Here is a 24,128-nt window from a genome sequence, read left to right as displayed (position 1 = left end):
TACAGCCACCGAGGTGGTACGCCAAGACCATACCAATCACGCCACTGAGGCGCTGTTCAATTTGTTGTGGTTGGTCAGTGGAATGGGAAAAATTTTATGCAAACGGTCAGTACAAAAGAAAAGACGCCACCATTTTTGGATGGCCAAGAGTCTTCAGCTTCTTTTGTAATGACTTTGCATCATACTATTCCATATGTTTCTTAACCTCGATTAATTTATTAAAAATTTTACTTCATATAATGTACAGTTTTATTACTTTATATACGCTCTTAATTTAACTTTTGAACACATTAATAGAAAAAAAAATTGAAAAATGGGACTTTTTGGGTTAGCAGGAACAAATTACCTTGATTCTTCTAATTTCATATGGGGATATTTGTTCATATTTCAAGCAAATTGCAATTCGACCAGCCTTCTGGAACAGATTAGGTTCAAAGTCCGAGGTACTACTTTGGGTATTAGCGCCTCAGCAGTGTGGTTGGTATGGTATTAGCTTCCTACCTCGGTGGTCGCGGGTTTGATTCTCGGCCATTCCATTGAGGAGTGAGAGATGTGTATTTCTGGCGATAGAAGTTCACTCTCTACGTGGTTCGGAAGTCGTGTAAAGCCGTTGGTCCCGTTGCTGAATAACCACTGGTTCCATGCAACGTAAAAGCACCATACAAACAAACTACTGTGGGTATTAAAAGTGAATACAATGCATGAAACAAGAAATGTTTAAGTAGACACATGCTTCATGCAAGCTCCTGCTATGCATCATTGGCTTTTATTTTTCCTTTTTCTGTAAGAAAATTTAAAGAAGTGTATGTAGTTGTGAAGGCTGTGAATATAAAGTATTAACACTATGTACGTAGGTATGAAAGTTATGTTTATATAAAGTAAGTTGAATTACCTGGTCCAAAGTCCAGGTATGCATAAATCAGTTATGGTTGTGTGTTTTTGTTACTCATGGTAATGTTCTTACTTTACTTGAGTAGTGATGCACTATAGGCAAGGGTATTTTTGCCATTGCCCTAGCCCCAAGCTGCATCTACATTTTAGCCTTTTCATTTCCCTCCAGTCCAGTTCCATTCTTCAGACTTGCCCCAATACCTCTGTTAATTATAATGCAACTGTTGGGTTATCTCACGGTTCCACCTTTACAGCTTTGTACTTATTTAATTTTTTAATTTTCCTGGTTATTTTTACCTAGTGACAAATGTGCATCACTGCCGTCACCCCAGTGGGACAAGTATGGCAAGAGGAGGTGGAAGCCTCAGGAAATATACCAAATCCTTCTGGAACCCGTGTGTCTGGCTACTATCTGTCCCCCATAACCCTGGTTTCCTTCCAATCTGGGGAGAGAGAAGTCACTCATTAGCAACACTTTTCATCCCTTCCTTATCTGAGGATGAGGAAAATAAAATTTTTTTAAATCAATTTGTATTTTTCATAGCTAACAAACCTTCGGTCTTAACAATAGGGTAATCTTATAGCGCTAGCTCGAAACCGGTAAAAACAAGCAAAGATTGCAAAAACAAGGAATCTGTGGCATCTGGCAACTTTTGCATATATGCGGTGGATGTTTGGTCTTCGACCAAGCTTGGACCCTCGCGATATGCCAGTCTTTCTTTTGCCACCTTGGAGACCGGAGTTTCACTTTGCTCTCCTTTTCCAAGTCGGTTTTTTTTTTCTTTTTTTTGTAGCCTGTGCATTTTCTTTTTATTCACCCTAGAAGTTCCATGGACATCAACGTTTTAGACAAGCCTTCTTTGTCGACTTGTTGAACTGAATTGGAACAGATGCTCTTGCAGTAGATACACCTTTAACTCTGCATTGGCATCACTTACGTTATGGGTGATAGGCTAGTCTGTCTCCGAGGCGGCCTTCGAAACCTGAGCTTTTCGTAACTTGAACCGCATTTTACATGTAAATAGCCTAATTCGTTCCAAGCCATACAAAAACACCCTAGTAAATTATATTTCCAGGCTTACAACACATGTTCTAGGGTTACAACGCCGATCCAACGAAGAAATGACTCCAAATAGGCAAAATACTGTACATACTTGAGTAATATTCAACTGCATGTAATGTTCAACCCAATTTTTACTGCATTTATTAGGACTTTAGCATATGTCCCTTAGCAATAAGCCTAGCCTATGTTAGCAGTTGCTACTGTAGCCTAGTCTATGATTCTGACATCTAAACCTAAGAAGCTAAAAGCTTATGTCAATAAATGTATATAAATAATCAGTATGTACTCATTTCAAATAATTATTAATTAATCATTAACTATAATACACAAGCAAACAAAACAAAAAGCTTCCAACCTTTTGTTTACGTTCAGCACTTACGAGTACCGAACGATCGCCAAGCAACCACTTTTACCTATCACACAGTACAGTAATCAAATTTTCATTCTCTCTCTTCAACTAATGAAACTACCAAAATGAAATTTTCATTATTAAAATGAAGTTTTATTGTATACTTACCGAACAATTATAGAGCCGTGATTTCCACGAGCGGCAGGATACTAAATTCAAATTTAGCGCGTCGGCGTCGCCAACACTGGTGGTGATGACGTCATCTCCCTCCACTCGCGGGAGAACCAGGTACAACTGCCCAGGTGAATCCAATTCTTTCTGCCCGTCCGTCCACCTAAGGGGAGGAGGTGGGTATAATCATAATTGTTCGGGTAGTATACAATTAAAACTTCATTTTAATAATGAAAATTTCATTTTTATTGTAGTGTCTTACCGAACAATTATAGAGCTGATTACACATTTATGGGAAGGTGGGATTCAGTGGACCACTAGTATTTTTAAATGGTTACATTTATTGCAATACCAGTAAACACTCAAGGTGTCTGTTGTACCTTACCTTGTAAGAGAGCTACAGCAGACTGTTACTGCCTCTGGTCGGTGCTCTTCTTACTATTGTAGAGGAATTGGAATTTGACCAAAGTTAGCCTCTACAGGAGTGGAATCCTTCCGTAGTTCAAGCGAGTCAAGGCTGACTGACGGAGGATAGTAACAACAAAGATTGCCCTTGCCCTGGGCTAAGACCAGAAATTCAATCATACAAAACATTTGTCACCAACACCAGATTTAAAAACATATATACCCAACCATTGTAAAATCTGACCTAACAGACTGGTGAGTATCCCAGGTACTCAGTACCCCCAGCTTCCCTTGAACTCGACAACCTATTCAAGGTGAAAAGTTAGCATAGAGGTGACGACCCCTGTGCCGTTTCTCCCAACACCATGCCAGAAACCGCCACCGGACCTAACGTTTTACAATTCTCGAAAACCGTTTCTATCTCTTTGAGATAATGACTCGCAAAACCGAATTCGATCTCCAGAACGTGCTCTGAAGAATCGAAGCTAAAGATAAATTCTTTCTGAATGCTAAAGAAGTTGCCACTGCTCTAACCTCGTGAGCTTTAACTCTCAGAACGGAAAGATTGTCGTTCTCGGACTGCGAGTGAGCTTCCCTGATAAGCGCTCTAATAAAGAACGATATAGCATTCTTAGAAAGAGGACGAGAGGGATTTTGAACCGAGGTCCAGAGCTTAGAAGATTGTCCTCTAATACCCTTAGTGGCAAACAGATACTGCTTAATAGCCCTGACTGGACATAAGAGCCTTTCTTCCTCCTCATGTCCAACCAAATCAGATAAGTTCCTTACCACAAAACTCCTCGGCCAAGGATTAGAAGGATTCTCATTTTTGGCTAGAAAGGTCAAAGATACCGAAAATACAGCATTGCCTTGAGAGAAACCGACTCTTTTGTCTATAGCGTGCAATTCGCTGACACGCTTAGCAGAAGCTAGTGCAATAAGAAAGAGTGCCTTCTTAGTCAAGTTCCTGAGTGAAGCCGACTTCAAAGGCTCAAACGGTGGCCCCATGAGGAACTTAAGCACCACATCTAAGTTCCAAGCCACTGTATCTTGCGGGAGCTTAGTGGTTTCGAAAGACCTAATGAGGTCCGACAGATCTGAATTGGAGGAAATATCCAAACCTCGATGTCGAAAAACCGAAGAGAGCATGGCTCTATATCCTCTGATCGTCGAAGGAGCCAGTTTCTTAAGAGTTCCTAAGAAATAGAAGAAAATCTGCTATTTCTGTTAAAGAGGTCGCAGAAGTAGAGACTTTAGCACTTCTACACCACTCTCTGAAGATTCTCCACTTCCCTTGATAGAGTTTGTTAGAAGACTCTCTCCTACAACGAGCGATAGCTTCTGCAACTCTTCTTGAAAATCCTTTCGCTCTGACAAGATTCCGGACAGTCTGAACCCTGTCAGAGCTAGAGCGGACAAGTTTTTGGTGGAACCTCTTGAAGTGAGGTTGTTTGAGAAGCCACTTCTCTGGAGGAAGAAGTCTGGGGAAGTCTACTAACAACTGGAGAAGGTCCGGGAACCACTCTTTCCTGGGCCAAAAGGGAGCGATTAACGTTAGTGTTACATTGCTGTGCGACATGAACTTGTTCAGCACCTCTCTTATTAGACCGAACGGAGGGAATGCTAAGCTTCCAGACCCGACCAATCCAACAGCATTGCGTCCACCGACCAAGCTAGAGGATCTGGGACTGGAGAACAAAAGAGAGGAAGACGGTTGTTCCTTGATGTCGCAAACAGGTCTATTGACGGTCGTCCCCAAAGGCGCCAAAGTTTCTGACAAATCTTGTTGTCCAAAGTCCACTCCAGAGGTAACACTTGCTGTTGACGACTTAACTCGTCCGCCAGGACGTTCATCTTTCCCGGAACAAATCTCGGGACTAGCTGAACCTTCGCTTCGTTTGACCACAGGAGGAGATCCTTGGCTACTTCGTACAGAGAGAAAGACTGAGTCCCCCCCTGTTTCCGCACGTACGAGAGAGCCGTGGAGTTGTCGGAATGCACTGCCACTACTCGACCTTCTACTAAGCTCCGAAACTGTCTGAGCCCCAAGAAAATTGCTAACAGTTCCTTTACATTTATGTGGAACTTCTTCTCCTTCTCCGACCAAGCTCCTGAAGTCCGTTGATTTCCCAGTAGGGCTCCCCAACCTGTGTCCGATGCGTCGGAAAAGAACTGTAGGTTCGGGAGGATGGGTCGTAAATCTAACCCTTCTTCCAACCTTGCTCGAGAGAGCCACCACCTTAGGTCCTCTTTTATTTGATCTGTGACAGGAAAGGTAATCGAGTCTGGTTGTGTCTTCCTGCACCAAGAGGCTCTCAGGAAAAAACTGCAGAGGTCTCATGTGCAGTCTTCCCAACGTCACAAATTTCTCCACTGACGTCAATTTGCCCAGGAGCCTCATCCACTGATTGGCAGAACTTACCTTTTTGTCCAAGAACTCCTGAACTGTCTCCAGACAGCCTTGAACCCTCTTCGGGGACAGAAAAGCCCGAAAAACTTGAGCATTGTGAATCATCCCCAAATAAAGGATGCTCTGAGATGGAACCAACTGGGACTTCTGTTTGTTGACCAGAATTCCTAACTTTCTGGCAAGATCCAGAGTTGTTCCAAGGTCCTTCATGCACCGACTCTCTGATTCCGACCGGAGAAGCCAATCGTCCAGATAGAGGGAGATTCTTACTCCTAATATGTGCAGCCAGCTTCCTATCGGGGATAGAACCCTGGTGAAAACTTGAGGAGCGGTCGCTAGTCCGAAGCAAAGAGCCCGAAACTGAAACACCTTGCCTTCGAACATGAACCTCAGGTACTTCCGAGATTCGCGATGTATCGGAATGTGAAAATAAGCGTCTTGCATGTCCAGAGAGACCATCCAATCCCCCTGTCTGATGGACTCCAGAACCGACCGAGTGGTCTCCATATGAAATTTTGTTTTCTGGACATGCAAGTTCAGGGCGCTCACATCCAAAACCGGCCTCCAGCCCCCTGATGACTTGGGAACTACAAAAAGGCGATTGTAAAAGCCTGGAGGAAAATCCCCTTCTATCTGTTCTATCGCTTCTTTGAGAACAAGCGCTTCCACTTCTGCGGCTAGCGCCAGAAATTTGTCTGAGCCCGGAGAGTATGCCTGGAATGGAATTGGCACAGGTGAGAGCGAGGGAGGTGAAACGAGAGGAATACGATAGCCGAACTTGAGTACTTGCACTACCCAGGCTTCTGCTCCTCTGTTTTCCCATTCCTCCCAAAACAGAGCCAGCCTGGCTCCCACTGGTGCATGAAGAACCGAGCTTTCATTTGGAAGGTTTGTTAACCTTGGCCGAGGCCTTAGACTGAGGTCGCAAATTCGACTTCGGCCGAAAGAAGCGCTTGGGTTTTCTCCCTCGAAAAGGCACTTGGGCCAGAGGAGAAACCGAAGGAACAGTCTCCACAGGAGCTTTAGGTCTCTTAGTAGACTGTGCCAGTAAATCTGAAGTAGATTTCTTATCTAGCGCAGACGAAATTGACAACACTACATCGTCTGGAAAGAGGTTATCTTTCACAAAAGGAGCAAACAAGAGAGCAGACTTCTGTTGGGAAGTAACCCTTTTAGAAGCAAAGGAGCACCAAAGTTGCCTTTTCTTAAGGGTACCAAAGGCGATGAGCGAAGCTAACTCATCACATCCATCCCTAATGGATTTGTCCGCACAGGACAGAACACCAATCCAATCCTCCGCTAACTCCTGAGAAAGAGAAGGACAGTCTTCGATCTTGGCCGCTAAAGCGCCGATAGTCCAATCAAGGAAGCTAAAGACTTCCAAAAGTTTAAATTGATTCTTTACAACGTGGTCCAACTCCGGCGCTGTAAAGAAAACTTTCGCTGCGGCGAAAGCAGATCTTCTAGAGGAGTCGATTAAACTGGAGAAGTCTCCCTGGGAGGAGGCAGAAACTCCCAGAGAAGGAGCTTCCCCAGTTACATAAAACCTATACCTCTTACGAAGCAACTTAGAGGGAGGGTAAGCAAAAAGAGCCTTCCCTAAGTCTCTTTTCATAGACATCCATTTCTCAGTCTCTTTCAACGAATGTCTAACCGCTTTAGATAGAACAAGTTTTGGGAGGAGAGGGTCTGAAGTTTTCCTCCTCATCAAAAAAGTCGAAGTTGGGGAGCGCGGAGCCGCTTTCTCAAAATAATCTGGATAAGATACCAGAAGAAATCTAAGGAGACGTGAATAACACGAGAGGTGATGTGAATCCTCCTCCTCTACTTCTTCTTCATTCTCCGATACCGCCGAAGAAGTAGACGGAACTACAACCTGATCTGAAGGTTTCGAACCACCCTTGGACTCATTCATCCAGTTGGTTAACATCTCTAACTGCTTGCGCAAAGGCGCCAGAGACGAATCAAAAACAGTTAACGTAGGCTTGGAAGAGCCTAAATGTTCAGCAGGAGGCGGAAAAACTACTTGCGCCTCGCTCGGAGCCGCCGAAATTCGAGGCGAAACAGGCGCAACAGACGAAAAAGCGCCTAAAGAAACACCCTTAGAACTGCTAGCTACAGCGCTAAAACCACAATCTCTACTAGTAGATGGAGCCGAAAAAGGCACAGATTGAGGCGACGAACGAGCCGCTAACGGCCGCGGCGCAACCCTACTCTCAGGCTCCTTATACCGCTTGACTGGAGGAGGCGAAGAATCGGCGCCTGAACGCCTCTTTAAGGGACGCGAAACGGGCGAATCTCGCCAAGAGCGCCAAGCGCGACCGGAGACGAATCGCTTGAATCATTTGAAAGGCGTCTGACCGCAACACCTTTCCAACGCTTAACCGAGCCCTGTTGAGGCGCAACAGGCTCAACAAGAGAGGCGCCTGTCTGTGGGCAAATCCCGATCGACTCCCTTGGACTTCCGGTATGTCTTCTCCCTGGTGCGGGGGAGCTGGACAGTGACCTTTGTCTAGGAGACGTGTCAGGACAGACAGACGCATCCTCAACTACACTCTTACCTGAAGCCGCTTTCTCCAAAAACGTCTTAACTGAATTACCAAGTTGCAAAACCGTATTCGCTAGTACCGAAAATTTCTGATCTAACCTCGATTCCAGACTGGCAATGGTGTCGGAAGAAACTACACGGGAAGCCGGAGAAGTGGGATTAGTAGGAGGAATAGGAGGTGTAGTTAAAGGAGACATAACAATTTGAGGAGAAACAGAAGGAACAGATGCATCGCAAGACGAAGCAGAGCTAATTCTACTTTCCCTAAGCGCTGCTTTTCTAATTCTGTCTTTAGCTAATTTCTCCGAGTATGAACTAAAAAACTTCCATTGAGAATCAGTCCAATCACTACACTCGTTACATGTTCGATCTGCTGAACAAACCTGTCCCCTACACTTAACACATTTAGTGTGAGAATCATACTCTAACTTGGATAATCTAGTTTTACATCCTGAGATGCAAAACCTAACTCCCGACGGACTAGAATCCGACATGGCAACGCCTAAATAAAAAGCAAAATAACAACAACGCCAAAAAAGAGTACTTCACCAATTCCGAAGATCAAATCACAAGAAAAAAAGCGAAACAAAGTCATCCAACCGCACCGACCACCGATGTTCACCGGACGCCGGCAGGAAAAGAATTGGATTCACCTGGGCAGTTGTACCTGGTTCTCCCGCGAGTGGAGGGAGATGACGTCATCACCACCAGTGTTGGCGACGCCGACGCGCTAAATTTGAATTTAGTATCCTGCCGCTCGTGGAAATCACGGCTCTATAATTGTTCGGTAAGACACTACAATAAAACAGTATAATAACTATTCATTTCTATTTTATATTCTAACTTTACCTAATTTTTTTTTTTATTAAATGTATTGCATGAATGTTTTTCAATTTACAGTATCCTTTTACCAATAGAATACATAGAGCACATGGGGTAGATGCTGACCAATAGGAGAGCAGGATCTTACCGCGCTGACTAGCATCAGGAACCAATGGGATAGCAAGAGGATGGTGGCGAGTCTACTCAGTTGGTGGCGTGCGTTTTAAAATTGTTCTCGGCGGTCCGGGCGAATCTCGGGACTTTACAGCAACAACCTTTCGTAACCTGAACTATTTTCGTATGTAGCCAAAAAAATCTTTGTATTTGCTTTTGTAACTCAAATTTTTTGTAAGTTGAGCCTTTCATATGTTGAGGCACCACTGTATTGTCCCTTCAGAGAGACAGGACCCCTTACTTTGCTTTAGTGTTTTGATTTGAAAATGTGTGTATTGACAAGAATGTTTTTACGTATCTTTCACACATCTTAGTAATGTTTTAGTCTTTCAGAATGTGTGCGTTTTGGGATGTTCGGGACGAATTTTAATGGCGGATGATTTGATCTTCCCTTCTTGCAGGGCCAGTCTTGTTTGTCGTCTCTCCTCTTTCCCTCATTTTAGTAGGATTGGGACGTGGGTGAAACGGCTATCATCTGTCTTTCCCTCCATCCTCACAAATTATAATTATTTTAGTCTTCCTCGGGTTACATCTTTCTGAGGGAGAGAGAAATTTCGTTTATTTACAGATTCAGAAGTTATCAGCCATTTCTAGTCTGGAACCTGGTGGTGGCGGCATTCTCCCACAACTTGAAAGCACCTCCTTCGCTTCCATCTGACAGAGGTGCCATTTCACTATTTTTGACTTCTCCCAGTGAAGTGGCTGAAACCATCGACTATCCCTGGTCTCAAGAGATGTGGTGACATCATTCCCAGCATCCTCTCGGCCTATGATGTCAGATGTGGTGGCCTCATATCCTCCAGTTATGACATAATCTCTTCCCGACATTGTCTTCATCACTGAGCCGTCGAGGTGTTGGTTCAAGCAGTCTTCAAGAGGCTGGACTCTTGTTTTGAGAGAGGTTGGCAGTGGAGTTAGTGGAAGGAAGGTATTTCCAGTGAACTTCTCAATGATGTTCCAACTTGTTTCGCTCCACAACACGAACCAGTAAGGGTGTCATCACTGGTCCTTGTACGTAGTTTATTGCTCGTCCACGTACTTGACCATCGCTTGTCCATGTACATGATTCAGCACATATCAAGCTGCTCAACATGTATTTTCATCCCACGCCTGTATACCAACGTCCATGGATGTGTAGTGTCATGACCAGCCAACTACCATACCATGTTGAAAGCACCGCTTCTCGTCTGATCAGTGAAGTTCAGCAACATTGGGGCTAGTCAGTACTTGGATGGGTGACTGCCTGGGAACACCAGATGCTGTTGGCATCTGGATTTTGTCTGTACACTGACGTCTGCTTTCGTACACTAACTTCCATCGGTGTTTACCAATGAACACGTACATGTACCATTGGCCACATCTGTATACCAAGTTCATGTACATAGTTCATCGAACAGACATGTCCAATGTCTTCTTTTCAAGCTACATTGGGTTTGGAAGCATAGTTATTTCAGTAGGGATTCAGGCCTACTTTATGGTTATATACTTGGGTCTAGGCCAAGACACTTCAAGGAGAAGCAAGGTAAGGAAATGCAGGCCTTTCTATTTTAGTCTAGACTTGTAATTACATTCTTACCTGGCAAGTAGCTAACACGACCTAACTTAATTAAGTGGGTAAGGTCTAAGCCTAGTGTAGTTAATTCAGAAACCTTCTTAATCTAGACAGAGGAAACTAAGGAATTATCTTGCTTTGAATACCTTCAAAAGCTGGGGACATCTTTGAACATCCCAGGTAATCAAATGCTTGCTGCTTTTCTGTTTTTAGCATGGAGAGAAAAAAAAAATTAATTTGGTGATTGGATGACAGAAACCTAATGTAAAGTTCCATTGAGCTTCCCTCCTCCAGTATTTTTTTTTTTAGAGTTCATTTATAAATGTATGGTCTCAGTTATACATCTGCACATTGTGTTGAAAGTGCAAGTAGCTTGGCTGATGTTGCAGATTCCAGAATAACCTACAAGGAAACTCAGTAGTGGCAATGAGGGAACAACACGCTGCTTGCTTCAATGAACAGAGTATGCAGGGAAGGACTTCAGCAGTTGACCGAGAGCTTATGTAACTTTATCTGAGACACCTGGACTTTCTACTTATATAAATTTTAAGGATAACTATGAAAGAATAAAAATCTTATTTCACTTTATTGTAAGATATTCTTATCCACTACTACAGTCATACAAAAACTGGTTTTCAGCTCCATAAATAATTTTAACCTCAAATGAAAAAAAAAAAAAAAAAAAAAAAAAAACATTTACTGAAAATATGACCCTATGGCTTTGAGACTGATCACTTGTTTGAAAAATGAATAAAATAAAATACATTTTTTAAAGAAAAGTAAAGTACAATAAATTCCTAGTATAAAAAACTACTGAATTAAAATCATACCATCATTGAAGTGTATACCACAAACTTCAGAATAAATGGCTGGACAGGAATATTTGAATTTTTCAGGGTTGCCTAATAAAACCACTTAGAAATCACTTTGCATTTTAGCCCTACTACATCTTGAATAAAATGTTTGCATTTTTACTAAAATTTTGTATTTATGACTATTTTGTGCCATTAGAAGTGATGGTAAAAGATGCCAATGTCCTGTTAATACGATTTACTTTCCACATAACTAAAGGAAATGAACTCCATATACACAGGGTCCACTGACTGATAAAACCCAAACTGCACTAAGTGTTTTGTAACCAGTGATATTTATAAAGCTCCAATACTTAAGTAAATGTTCAATGTATGTAATGATTTATATATAAAAAGGAAAGCTTACAATAACAAAAGGAAACCAAGGTAAGCTTACAGAAACAGACTCAAAACTTGAATTATCCCATATTAATTAAGTCATAACTTACAAACAGCAAAACTAGATAAACATAAAAATAATATAATGACAAATTTAAACATAACATTTCCGTGTTTACATAATTTCAACAGTATCAGGATTCTCAACCTTATAATAAATAAATATACCAAACGATTAAAAATATTTTCAATATTAACTCGATGTTATATTCAAGTAGAGTAGTAGGATTACTAAATATTCATGACTGGAGCTGCAATATAGAACACGTAATTCAAACTACGTATCTGGCAATCCTGAATCATTTTTATTTCCTTTCCAAAAACCAAAATATTTCCAATTTTCCTAGTAGTACCTGGAAAAAAAAGAAAAAAAATTATAACAATCTGAAACAATCGACTCACTAACCAATCTAATTGTCATGCTGCAATGAAGTTTTAAATAAAAAAATAAACCTTGAGGGTGAAAAAGCAGTAATATAGTTAGTCTCAAAATCTACAGACAAAAACCTTTATGAGCTTACACAATAGAAATTATTTGGTGTAGGTGTTGATATAAACTAATATTTACAAATGAAAAGACAATTGACATTACTGGACTACAGTGGTCTCCCCCACTGTATTCATGGGGGATGTGTACCAGAAACCCACCCGGATAGTTGGAACCCCTATAAAAACGCTGAAAACAGTCTATTTTTTTAGTAAAAACTCATGAAAAAATGCTAAAACTTTTTATACTTGTTTTTTAAATAGTTTTTTCACACCAAAAAAAAAAAAAAAAAAAAAAAAAAAAAAAAAAAGTTTTTTTAAATAGTTTTTTCACACACAAAAAAAAAAAAAAAAAAAAAAAAGAAAAAAAAAAAAAAAAAAAAAAAAAATCTGGATATTTCTCAGAAAAATACCGTGAATAGGCAAATTTTCCACGAATAATGCAGGGAAATGTCCCCAAGAGAAATCTGCGAATGTGAGAGTCCGTAAAGCCAGAGAATGCGAATATTGGGGGGGGGGGGGGTTTCCACTGTACTTCACTCTAACTGCAGTAATTAAAACAATTCCAAATAAAGGAAGTATACGGTTATTTTGGAGCATTCATTCTGAATTATAGGTTTTTTAAAAGTATTTGTATTCAAATTAGTTTAAAATCAATATAAAAATGAAAATATTGTGGACAAGGAAGCTGCTGAGAGATCTGGTGTATGATGTGGGAGTACTCTCTGTCTAAGTAGAGAATGCTGATATAGAAAAAAAAATATTACCCTTTCTGTCTAGTTTTTGGAATCTATTATAGCTTTCCAAGACTCTAGGCTCATTCATCATAAGTGTAAGTTGATCTTGAGAATGACATTTTATAAATGCTGTTCTCACTGGTTACATAAAGCATCCATTTTTCATTTTTTGGAATTACTGGAAGGGTTTTCCTGTGGGTTGGGCTTTGGATTACCAGATACTTGATAATGGTTAATCATAGTAACTATCTACATTAACTTTCCTTACAACTCCCAAAAGGCTGATTTCCAATTAGATAATGTAAACCATGTTTATTCCTTCCAAACTACTTAAGATTTATTCTTGGCCACCATGGGTATTCGGGTAATTTATTCCTCGCCTATAAAGTGTCTGTGCCTTTTGACGCTTTAACTGATCACTCTTACAGCAAAGCTGGAACAGTCCACATGGCAGTTATATGATCTAAAACATCAGGCCAACTGGAATGGTGAAAGAACAACCCACTGAAGACTAAGAACTTTAAAAAAAAAAAAGTCTCATCCAGAGGATGGAATGTTCCACTAGGAATACCTCTAGGCATCCATGGAAGTAATCATTCAATGAATTAAGGTTCCAATATGCTCTGGAAAAGGCTGACCTATAAGCCTGGATTGCAGACACTGACCTGGGGATGAAGGTAAATGGCATGGTCTACAAACACTGGAATACGGCTGTCAAGTGGATCACTGATCTTCTCATCACATGCACAAAGGAAGCTGCCACACTAAATGGTAGAGAATTATTTTTAAATAAGGAGAAATGGATGGAAAAATGAACTCCAAAAACAAAGGCATTGCTTACTGCCCTTTAGGTGTAAAGGTGCAAGGCTGGTGTGGAACCTGAAAATATGTACAGTTGTTTCATGAACCTTTCTCAAGTTGGAAGGGATTTGTAGTAGAAATCCTAGTTGAAAAAGATCCAGAAGTAAACGTGCTGTGGCTACTGACAGGCCATAAAGAAATATAACAAATTGTCACAACTTGCAACAAAACTGACAAATAGATACTGATCTTTACCCCATTGGTTTCTGACCTGCAGAAGGCTACTGTGGTGGTCTGTTGAAAACTCCAACAATTGTCTTGGTTTTGTTTGTATGGTGTTTTTACGTTGCATGGAACCAGTGATTATTCAGCAATGGGACCAATGGCTTTACGTGACTTCGAAACCACGTTGAGAGTGAACTATCACCAGAAATACACATCTCTCACCCCTCATGGAATGCCCGAGAATTGAACTCGTGGCCACAGAGGTGACAGGCCAAGACCAAACCGACCACGCCACTGAGGCGCTAACGATTGTCTTGGTAAAAGTCTGAAGGACAAAGAACAATGGCTTCAATTCCAAGGAGATAGTATGTTGCTTTCCATCCACCACTAGCCCAATATCTGGTGCTACCTGACAAAATCCCAGGTTCTCTTACTGGGATCAATTTGCTGTAAAATAAAATACAGGTGCTCCTCATTTAACGACAACCCACGGCAACATGGAGAGAGAGGGGGGGAAAAAAAAAAATAATAATAATAATAATATGTATTGGGAGTGGTGGCCAAAAGAAAGGCTACTCAGTGTCGATAATCTAGCCTAGCCTAGGTTTTGAAAACCTTGAAACCCATGGCTAAAACAATAAGGCTTCAACCTATAAAGTTGAACCTATTAAATCGGTATTCTATAGTACACGGTTCAACTTGATTCAGCTGCCATTAGTTCATTACACGGCCAACACGGTGGCACCACGTATTGTTGACAACTTCAAGAGCGCAAAAATTATGCCATATTTTTATGAAAATTCTTAGTAATGAAAAGAAATTGTGTTTAGTCAATTTTTTTTTATATTAACTTGAAAATAAACATATATATTTTTAAATATTCCACTTGAGCAGTCTCTACCTAGTCAAATCTACTAATCAAAATAATAAGACATTTGGCATGCATGAATTCCTTATTCTTAGTATGCTTGAACGACTTATATGTGATACAGTTTTGATAATTTATTTTATACAACTGTGTACTTACACATTTGATATGTCACCTACGAGATCGAATGATACTTGAGGTAAGAAGTGCAAGCATAAAATTTTATCTATGCTAGAAAATGTTTATCCCATTAGCGAATAGTAGTTTAGAGTTCATTTTCCTCAATAGATGAAGGTGTGCTTTGTTTACGTTTTGGCAGCAACATTCAAATGTACTGTGATTACTGAAATTCATTCGTTATTTTCATCTCACTACCCTCTACAGTTAAAATAAATGACGAAGACACAAATAGCGATAATCATTAAATACCAAATTTAGGCTATGAAAATCACTGATAATAATCTGCAGATTCTGAGAAAAGTTTAGTACTATATGGACTTACTATTAGGATAACTCGGGAATGTAGGCTAAATGTGTTAAATAAAGTATACCATTTTAAAGAAAATTATGCACCATGAAGTTATAAAATGATTAAGTTTAAATATATGAGTAATAAAATGATAAAAAGGATTGCCAGAACTTAGCCAAGTAGTAGGCTATGTCGGCAACTAGTTCCATGTATAATATATGACTGAAAATTAATGCTATTAGTTGAAGTATAGAGAACAACATGCTTAATGACGAATTTGTTTAACGACGTGGTCGCTGGAATGGAACCCCATTGTTAAACGAGGAGTACCTGTATTCCAGAATTTGAGGAACCAGCACATTCTTATCCTATGCTAAAGTTGGTCCTAACCTTACTGAAGGTCTGGGAGAGACGTCCACAAAGAGAGAGAGGAATTGCGTCTAGGAAAGTTACTCCTGACCAATGTTAACAGAGAAAACACAAAGGAACAACCCTAGCTCTTTGCAAGAAAACCAGGTTCACTAAGCTTCACCAATGAAGATGCAAGCTTGACTGATGTTGGAGGTTCCTGATTATTGTAAACAAACTAAAGCTTAAGTGTGCTGGACAAAACACAGCAGTCAAAATTTTCTGTCTCCATCTTTGAATGCATGGCCTTGTTCTGTAATGAAGCTAATGCCAACTCCTCCAACTGAACTGTAAGCAGAGATGCTGGCAAAGATGATCCTACACTTTTCTATTTATGTTGTTTTGGTTGGTATCCACCGTCTGTCCAGATACCTCACCAACTTTACACTGGATTGGTACCCACGGGGCTGACTAAGATGCCAAAGGTAACTTGAATATTTGTGGGGCTGACATTAAGACCAAAAAACAAAAATCAAGTTAAAGGTAGGCACTCAGAACAAGCACCGAAACTTTCTAAACAATAGATAATACACTGCATGGAAAAATTTATCTCGGGGTGTCAATATCAAGATACCAAGACTGAAAAAAATTGTCATTACTGTTAAGAACCTAAATAGAACAACTATTATCATAAAGGCTGTTTTAAAAAGTATGCTAAACCTATTAAAAAAAAAAAAAAAAAAAAAAAAAACTTTGAACTTACAACACTGCATCCATCATGTGGGTTAAATGCACTGATGAGTTTGCTATTAAAATGATATACTGTTGACATTCTACATGAAAAAGGATATTCAATTGCATTTAAAGCTGAAAGCCCTGTTTTTTTTTATAATAAGCTTAAGTGGAGTGAAACTCCATACTTTACATTACAAATACTCACACACACTTGGAAATGTTTTACATCACAAAACAACTGTATTTTGAGCACTATTTGTAATTAATATGTATACTTATTATTTGTAATATAAATTTGTATACTGCATTTTTGTGTCATCAAACTGAGCTTTGTCCTGAAGTATTACACTTTACCAGTCATTTTGAAAGGGCTGAGCATATCTTAGTACCTGCACAGCTCTCAAAATTTATAACCACCACCTCAACCCAAAGCCCTTTGTCGATCTAGTCTACTGTACATGAAAATATTGAAAGCTTAGTACAGTGCTTAGCAATAACTACTATAAGTTCTGTCATAAAATAAAAGAACCACACACTTCCCTTTTTTCATTCAGAGAGTAAGTCTGCACATATTAAAACTTACCTATCCCTTGGTGACATAGATGTTCGAGGTGGTGGTGGAGAGCGTCGGTAGAATTCTCGGGGCGAGTCTACGTGATGTCTATCTCTTCGATCATAGCCATCCCGATCACGGGGACTTCTCTCTCTGTCCCTCCCTCTTTCTCTGTCCATACCTCCTCTATATCTTCTTTCTGGAGAGACAGATGGTCGTCGTCTTCTATCTTGATATGGAGAAGGGCTTCGCCGTCTCCTATCTTCATATGGAGAGGAATCTCTGTAGAGACAAACAAATAGCTGTGTGAACAATTTCCCCACGATAAACAAAATTTGATTTTAATGAATATAAGTATTTCAAATATTACTCCATCTAAGGAAACATCTCCAAAAAAAAAAACGACAAATTTTTAACCAATTTGTATTTTTCATAACTAACAAACCTGAGGTCTTAACAGATAAGGCCCACCTCTAACCACCCTTCTAACAGTCTAAACTGGGTTGGAAAAGTAACTGATTGGTCACGAGACACCAAGGTCACTCTGGGAACTACAATACCCCATGACCTGGTACAGATGCCAATACTAGTCCCTTGATCTCACAAGTTTGTTATTAATTCTACCGGTTTCCAGCTTGGCGCTAGTATTATCCTAATGTTAAGACCTCAGGTTTGTTAGTTATGAAAAATACAAATTGGTTAAGAATTTGTCATTTGCTCATATACGAAATAAGCCTTCGGTCATAACATTATGATAGACTTGTTTATTGGTGGGAGGTAAGTCTCTATAACCGACTGGGAGCTTGCCGCCTTTATCCATTTCCGAACAGTAGATGTATTCTAATACAATGGACTATTAACCTTTGAACCAAAGATATATGAGAATCTATTGGTTTCCGTATCTGGGTGTTTCATACAATGCCATGGTTTATTGTATTAAGGAAGGTGGAGAGCTATCCGTTCTCATAAACCATTCCTGTCCGTTGTATCTAGATCTATTATTACCCCACTCTCTTCCTATTATTGAGAAGTGTGTGTTGCTACTGAAAAGTATCCTACACTCTAGATTATCTTTACAGTTTGGCTGTCCCCCTCGCCTACATCTAGTCCATTCCAGCTCATCATGGTACTCTCCTACATACTGCCTGTAGGTAAAGGAGTACATAGTTAGAAAAGTAGTAAAGAAGAAAGACCAGTCATCTCGTTCATTCTACGTTCATACCTTCATCTTAGACTAGACACAAACTGCCCTGCCAGGGGTTCTGGATGAGCTATACTACCTGCTGGGCAGCCACCACTGGACCCAAGGGAAAAAAAAGTGTCCAAGGATCTATGGGCAACATCTTTTAAATAAAAGGAAGTGAAAGTTGTTTGGCGTCGCCAAATACCAGCTTTCAAAATCCTCTCCACAGGCATATTTTTCTTGAATGCCAAAGAAGCGCTCAAGCCCCTGATGTCATGAGCTCTAACTCTCTCCAGGCTATTTGACCCTATGTCTTCTGTCATGTATGCATTCCTGATAGTTTCTCTAAGCCAAAATGATAGTGTGTTCCAGGACACTTCCGTTTTATTCAGTCCTGTGCTTACAAAAAGCCTTCGGCACCCTGGCCTGAGATGCTGCATTCTTCCTAAGTTCGCTCTTAGTACTCTGACAGGACATAGCAGCATTTCTTCAGCATCATTGTCTACAAATTCTGTCAGAGAAGGTATGGAAAAGGAGTCGAACCTGCCATCCACTACTGATGGGTTTTGAGTTTAGGCCACGAATTCTGGGACAAATTACAAAACCATAGACTTCCAACCTCTTGAATGTTTCACCACATATGACAGACCATGCAGCTCCCCCAGCCTTTTGGTTGAGGCTAGGGCCAATAGCAAGACTGCCCTCAGGGTCAAGCTTCTATCTGTGGCCTGTCTCAATGGCTCGTATGGGGGTTCTGTACCACAGGACCGAGGCTAGAGCAGCCCTGTATCCCTTTACAGCAGATACAGACATGCCTTTCTGTCCTTGAGATATATCAGAAAATCTGCTAACTGTTGAATAGTGGTTCCGAGTGGAGACAAGTTCCCTCTATGACACCAATCAAAGTACGCAGACCATTTTCCTTGGTAGACCGCTGCAGATGACCTGATATTTCCTGCCATCTGTGCTGCTGCTTTCTGAGAAAAGCCTCTCGCTCGCAGGAGATAATTGACAGTCTCCACCCGTGAAGTGATAGGGACTGCACAGACTGATGGTACCTCTCCACGTGCGGTTGACATAGTAGGTTGTTCCACGGAGGTAACTCTCTCAGCACATCTATTAGGAGTTCCAACAGATCCGCAAACCATTCTGCCTTCGGCAATAAAGGGGCTACCAGAGTCATTTTGAGGTTCTGAGACTGCATTACCTTGTTCAGAACCTGACAGATTAGGCAAAATGGAGGAAATGCGTACACGTCCAGATTGTCCCATGGATGTTGTAGCGCATCTTCTGCTACTGCCTACTGAGCCTAATAAAGGCTCTTTTCAGGCATTAATCCTGAGAGAGGGAGAGAGAGAGAGAGAGAGAGAGAGAGAGAGAGAGAGAGAGAGAGAGAGAGAGAGAGAGGAGAGAGGAGAGAGGAGAGGAATGTTTTCCAGACCTCTGAGTCTTACGTAGACTCTTCTCAGGCTGGTTCTCAGGGATTAATAAAAAAAAAAAAATTAAATAAAAAATAAAAATAAATAAAATAAAAAATAGAAAAAAATTATACTATTTAAGAAACATGTTTTAATAAAAAAAATTTATGGTGTTAATTGAAAAATCTTTCCTTTTAGCAAAAATATTTTTCATTTTTTATTTTTGTAGATAAATTAAGCTTTATTGGGTGCAATTTGGAAATTCAACAAGTAAATATTACACTGCCATGGGTGTTTGACATCTATTACACCTCACTGGGTCAGCATGTGGTGTTGACATCAAGTGACCATGCAAGAATCTTGTGTGTCCTACACGAAGCCTTGTTAGGATTACCTCTTCTGATCTTTCTTTTTGTGAAGATGTCCTCCATGCATACACTTCAGTTTTTATACTCTTATGCTTATCTGTGGTTGGCACTAAGGACCATTCTCTTTTCCAACATTGGTATATCAATGGTTTGACAGATGTTATCCAGTCTGACACTGGGGCATGTGTAATTGTTGGAGGGATAGTGCAGGCTAATTTGACAGCAGACTCAGCATTTTCATTTCCTTTTATTCCCACGTGTGCTGGAATTGAACATATTTCTATTGATAATCCTGATTGGAGGAGTTGATGAATCTTTACTTGTATTTCTTGTACTATTTGGTTTACTGGTTTATACTGACTTATAGCATCTATAGCACTATGTGAGTCACTGAAAATAGTACACACACTTGCTTTTTTCTCAGATATCATATCAAGAGCCATTTGTATGGCCGTGAGTTCAGCAGTATATACTGAAGATATTAAAGGTAGGCTTCTTTTGATTAATATATTTTTCGAATATGCAGATGCTCCTACTCAAATATTATTTTTGTAGCCGTCTGTATATACCATGAATTTGTCTCCTTTTCTTCTAATGTGCTCCAAAGCATGTTGGCAGTATACTTCTGTACAACAGTGGTCCCCCCGTATTCGCAGGGGATGCGTACCAGACCCCGCCCCCGAATAGTTAGAATCCGCGAATGTTTGAAACCCCCCTCTAAAAGTGCTCATAAACTCCTATCCTGAACATGCAAACACCAAAGTATCCCTAAAAAGACCATCCTTCATCAAATATACATAAAATATCCTATTGTGGTTCATATTAATCTTTGAAATATTATTAATACTGTTTTAAAGTAAATATGATATTGTTAAACTACAATAAAGTTTTGTACATACTTACCTGGCAGATATATACTTAGCTATAGTCTCCGACGTTCCGACAGAATTTCAAATCTCGCGGCACACGCGACAGGTAGGTCAGGTGGTCTACCCTACCCGCCGCTGGGTGGCGGGTGTATGAACCAATCTATCTCTCCGGCCAGATTTTTTTCTTTCACCTGTCTCCTGAGGGGAGGCTGGGTGGGCCATTAGACATATATATCTGCCAGGTAAGTATGTACAAAACTTTATTGTAGTTTAACAATATCATTTTTGTACATGAACTTCTCTGCCAGATATATACTTAGCTGATTGGCACCCTTGGTGGAGGGTAAGAGACAGCTAAAGTAATAAGGAGAGATAAGAAACAACTGATATTGTAGGATATAAATAACCTTGGTTCTTACCTGTTCAGGCAGAAGACTTCATTGATACTGTCTCTGAGTCTGCGTTGCCTGGAGAGCTACAGCTAGGACGTGACCTGATGCTGAAAGACTCTCGGATCTACCACTGGGATATATGATCCCTTTGTGTGGTAGAATCCAAGTCGGATCCTGTTAAAGGGAGTTCGTCCCTATCTTAACAGGTCCTAACCACTACTACTGCAAGGAGCCACACTTATCAGACCACCTAACCAAACTACTAAAGATTAGTATTACGACCTAAAGAGATGCCTTCATGCATCCTCTTTAAGGCAACCAACAACAACAAATACAAGGGGAAAAAATTTATACTACTAAACAGGATGAGTTCCAGCTCCCTGCCCCAGCACTGAATCCGCAGATACGTACGGGCCCAAGGCGAAGCATTTTTCGTAAGTGATTCTCACATCACGTAAGTAGTGGTTCGCGAACACTGACTGACATCTCCAGAATGTTGTCTCCATCAGATTTCGCACGGACATATTCTTGTTGAAAGGAAGAGAAGTTGCTATGGCTCTTACTTCGTGTGCTTTCACTTTAAGAAGCCTAAGATGTTCTTCTCTGCAGGATCCGTGTGCTTCTTTGATGAGACTTCTCAAGAAGGACAATGCGTTCTTCGACGATGGACGAGTAGGGTCTTTTACTGAACCACCACAGGACCCTCTCGGTTGGCTTTCAGTTGCTCTTTTCTTCTAAGGTAGTATTTCACCATTCTCACTGGGCAAAGAGTTCTCTCGGGTTCTTCTCCTACCAAAGAAGATAACCCACGAATCTCGAAGTTCTTGGGCCATGGACTTGATGGGTTTTCATTCTTTGCAAGAAAACCCGGAAGGTAAGAGCAAATGAGAGAGTCCTCCTTAAAACCCACATTACCATCAATCGCCTGAAGCTCACTCACTCTTCTGGCGGAAGCTAGAGCCATCAAAAACAGAGTCTTCCTGGTAAGGTCTCTGAATGAGGCTGAATTAGGGGGTTCAAACTTAGAGGACCCAAGGAATTGAAGGACTACATCCAAATTCCAGCTAGGTGTCTTAGGAGACTGCATTTTCGTTGTATCAAAAGACCTAATAAGGTCCTGTAGGTCCTTATCTTCCGATAAGTTGAGGCCCCTGTGCCTGAAGACATTCGCCAACATACTACGATAGCCTTTAATCGTCGAAACGACTAAGCCACATTCTTGTCTTAAGAATAAAAAGAAGTCTGCAATTTGATTCACAGAGGTACTGGAAGAGGAAACGTTATTCCTCTTGCACCATCTTCTGAAGACATCCCACTTCGACTGGTACACGCTTAAGGTGGAAGACCTCCTTGCTCTAGCGATTGCCTTAGCAGCTGCTGACGAAAAGCCTTTCGCTCTGACCAGTTTCTGGACAGTCTGAAGCCGGTCAGACTGAGAGCGGGGAGGTTTTTGTGGTACCTGTCGAAGTGGGGCTGTCTGAGTAGATCGCTCCTTAGAGGAAGCGATCTTGGAAAATCCACTAGCCATTCCAGCACCTCTGTGAACCAATCTTGTGCTGGCCAAAAGGGAGCTATCAAAGTCATCCTCGCGGAATCTGACTCTGCGAACTTTTTTAAAGTCAACCCCTGAATCTTTAAGGGGGGAAACGCGTATACGTCGAGTCCTTTCCAATCGAGTAGGAGAGCATCTATCCCTATTGCTCCTGGATCCGAGATGGGCGAGCAATACAGATCCAGTCTTTTGTTCTTTGAAGTTGCAAACAGGTCTAAGAGAGGCCTGCCCCACAACTTCCAAAGGCTCTGGCAAACATCTTGGTGCAGAGTCCACTCTGTGGGAAGGACCTGATCTTTCCTGCTGAGGAGATCTGCCCTTACATTCCTTTCTCCCTGTACGAATCTGGTGAGAAGTTTTATCCCCCTTTCTTCTGTCCACAGAAGAAGATCTCTTGCTGTTTCGTAAAGAGAGAAGGAATGCGTCCCCCCCTGTTTCCTGATGTATGCCAGAGCCGTGGTGTTGTCCGAGTTTATTTGCACAACTGCTCCTGTCATTCATCTGACTCGAACTCCTTCAGAAGCAAGCCACACGGCTATTAGTTCTTTCCTGTTGATGTGCCAGGAAGACTGGTCCCCCACCCAGGTTCCTGACACCTCCTTGGTTCCCAGAGTCGCCCCCCAACCTGTTTCCGACGCATCGGAGAACACCACCAGGCTGGGGTTCTGGGATTGAAGAGACAGTCCCTGCGAGAACTTGTTGGGATCCGCCCACCATGCTAACTCCTTCTTGATTTGATGAGAAATTGACAGGGAGAACTTCAAATCCTGAGAAGGACGACTCCAATTCCGATGAAGAAAGAATTGGAGCGGTCTCAGGTGCAACCTTCCTAGGGAAACAATTGCTCCAGTGAGGAGAGCGTCCCCAGCAGATCATCCACTCCCTCACTGTGCATACTTCTTTCCCTAAGAAGGTTGTTACTTTTTCGAGTCCCCGGGCTATCCTCTCCTGTGACGGAAAAGCCCGAAAACTCAGAGAGTTCATCTGGATCCCCAGATAAACGCATTCTTGAGCGGGAATCAAACTTGACTTTTGCAGATTGACCAGAAGTCCTAAGGCATAAGTCAAATCCAGGGTTTTCTTCAAGTCCTTCAGACAACGATCTCTGGAATTGGCCCTTATAAGCCAATCGTCGAGGTAGAGCGAAATCCTCACCCCTTCTAGGTGAAGCCATTGTGCTACATTCCTCATGATGGCCGTAAAGACTTGGGGGGCCGTGGAGAGGCCAAAACACAGGGCCCTGAATTGGAAGATTCTTCCCCCCATCATGAATCTTAGAAACTTCCTCGAGGAAGGATGGATTGGTACGTGGAAGTAAGCGTCCTGTGAGTCCAAGGACACCATCCAGTCCCCTGGACGGAGTGCTGCTAACACCGAGGCAGTGGTCTCCATCATGAACTTCTTCTTTTCGACGAAGAAGTTCAGGGCGCTTACGTCCAACACCGGTCTCCATCCCCCTGAGGATTTCGGAACTAGGAACAGGCGGTTG

At 41.4% G+C, this 24,128-nt stretch overlaps 1 protein-coding gene and 1 pseudogene across 1 annotated transcript in view; one reads left to right on the top strand and one right to left on the bottom strand.

The window, feature by feature from the left end:
* The first annotated feature begins 9,982 nt into the window (after positions 1–9,982).
* LOC135217797 (5S ribosomal RNA) lies at positions 9,983–10,101 on the top strand (annotated as a pseudogene).
* Positions 10,102–10,956: 855 nt separating this feature from the next.
* Positions 10,957–24,128, bottom strand: part of LOC135217385 (peptidyl-prolyl cis-trans isomerase sig-7-like) — a 68,827-nt gene continuing 55,655 nt past the window's right edge. The window contains exons 3-4 of the mRNA XM_064253228.1: positions 16,888–17,139; positions 10,957–11,988 (exon numbers count right to left, since the gene is read on the bottom strand). Of these exons, the coding sequence (XP_064109298.1) occupies positions 11,979–11,988; positions 16,888–17,139 (262 nt within the window). The 3' untranslated portion in view covers positions 10,957–11,978. The remainder of the gene's footprint in view (positions 11,989–16,887; positions 17,140–24,128) is intronic.

This window comes from Macrobrachium nipponense, chromosome 7, assembly GCF_015104395.2.
Source record: "Macrobrachium nipponense isolate FS-2020 chromosome 7, ASM1510439v2, whole genome shotgun sequence".
NCBI lineage: Eukaryota > Metazoa > Arthropoda > Malacostraca > Decapoda > Palaemonidae > Macrobrachium > Macrobrachium nipponense.
This window is presented reverse-complemented; position numbering and strand designations above follow the sequence as displayed.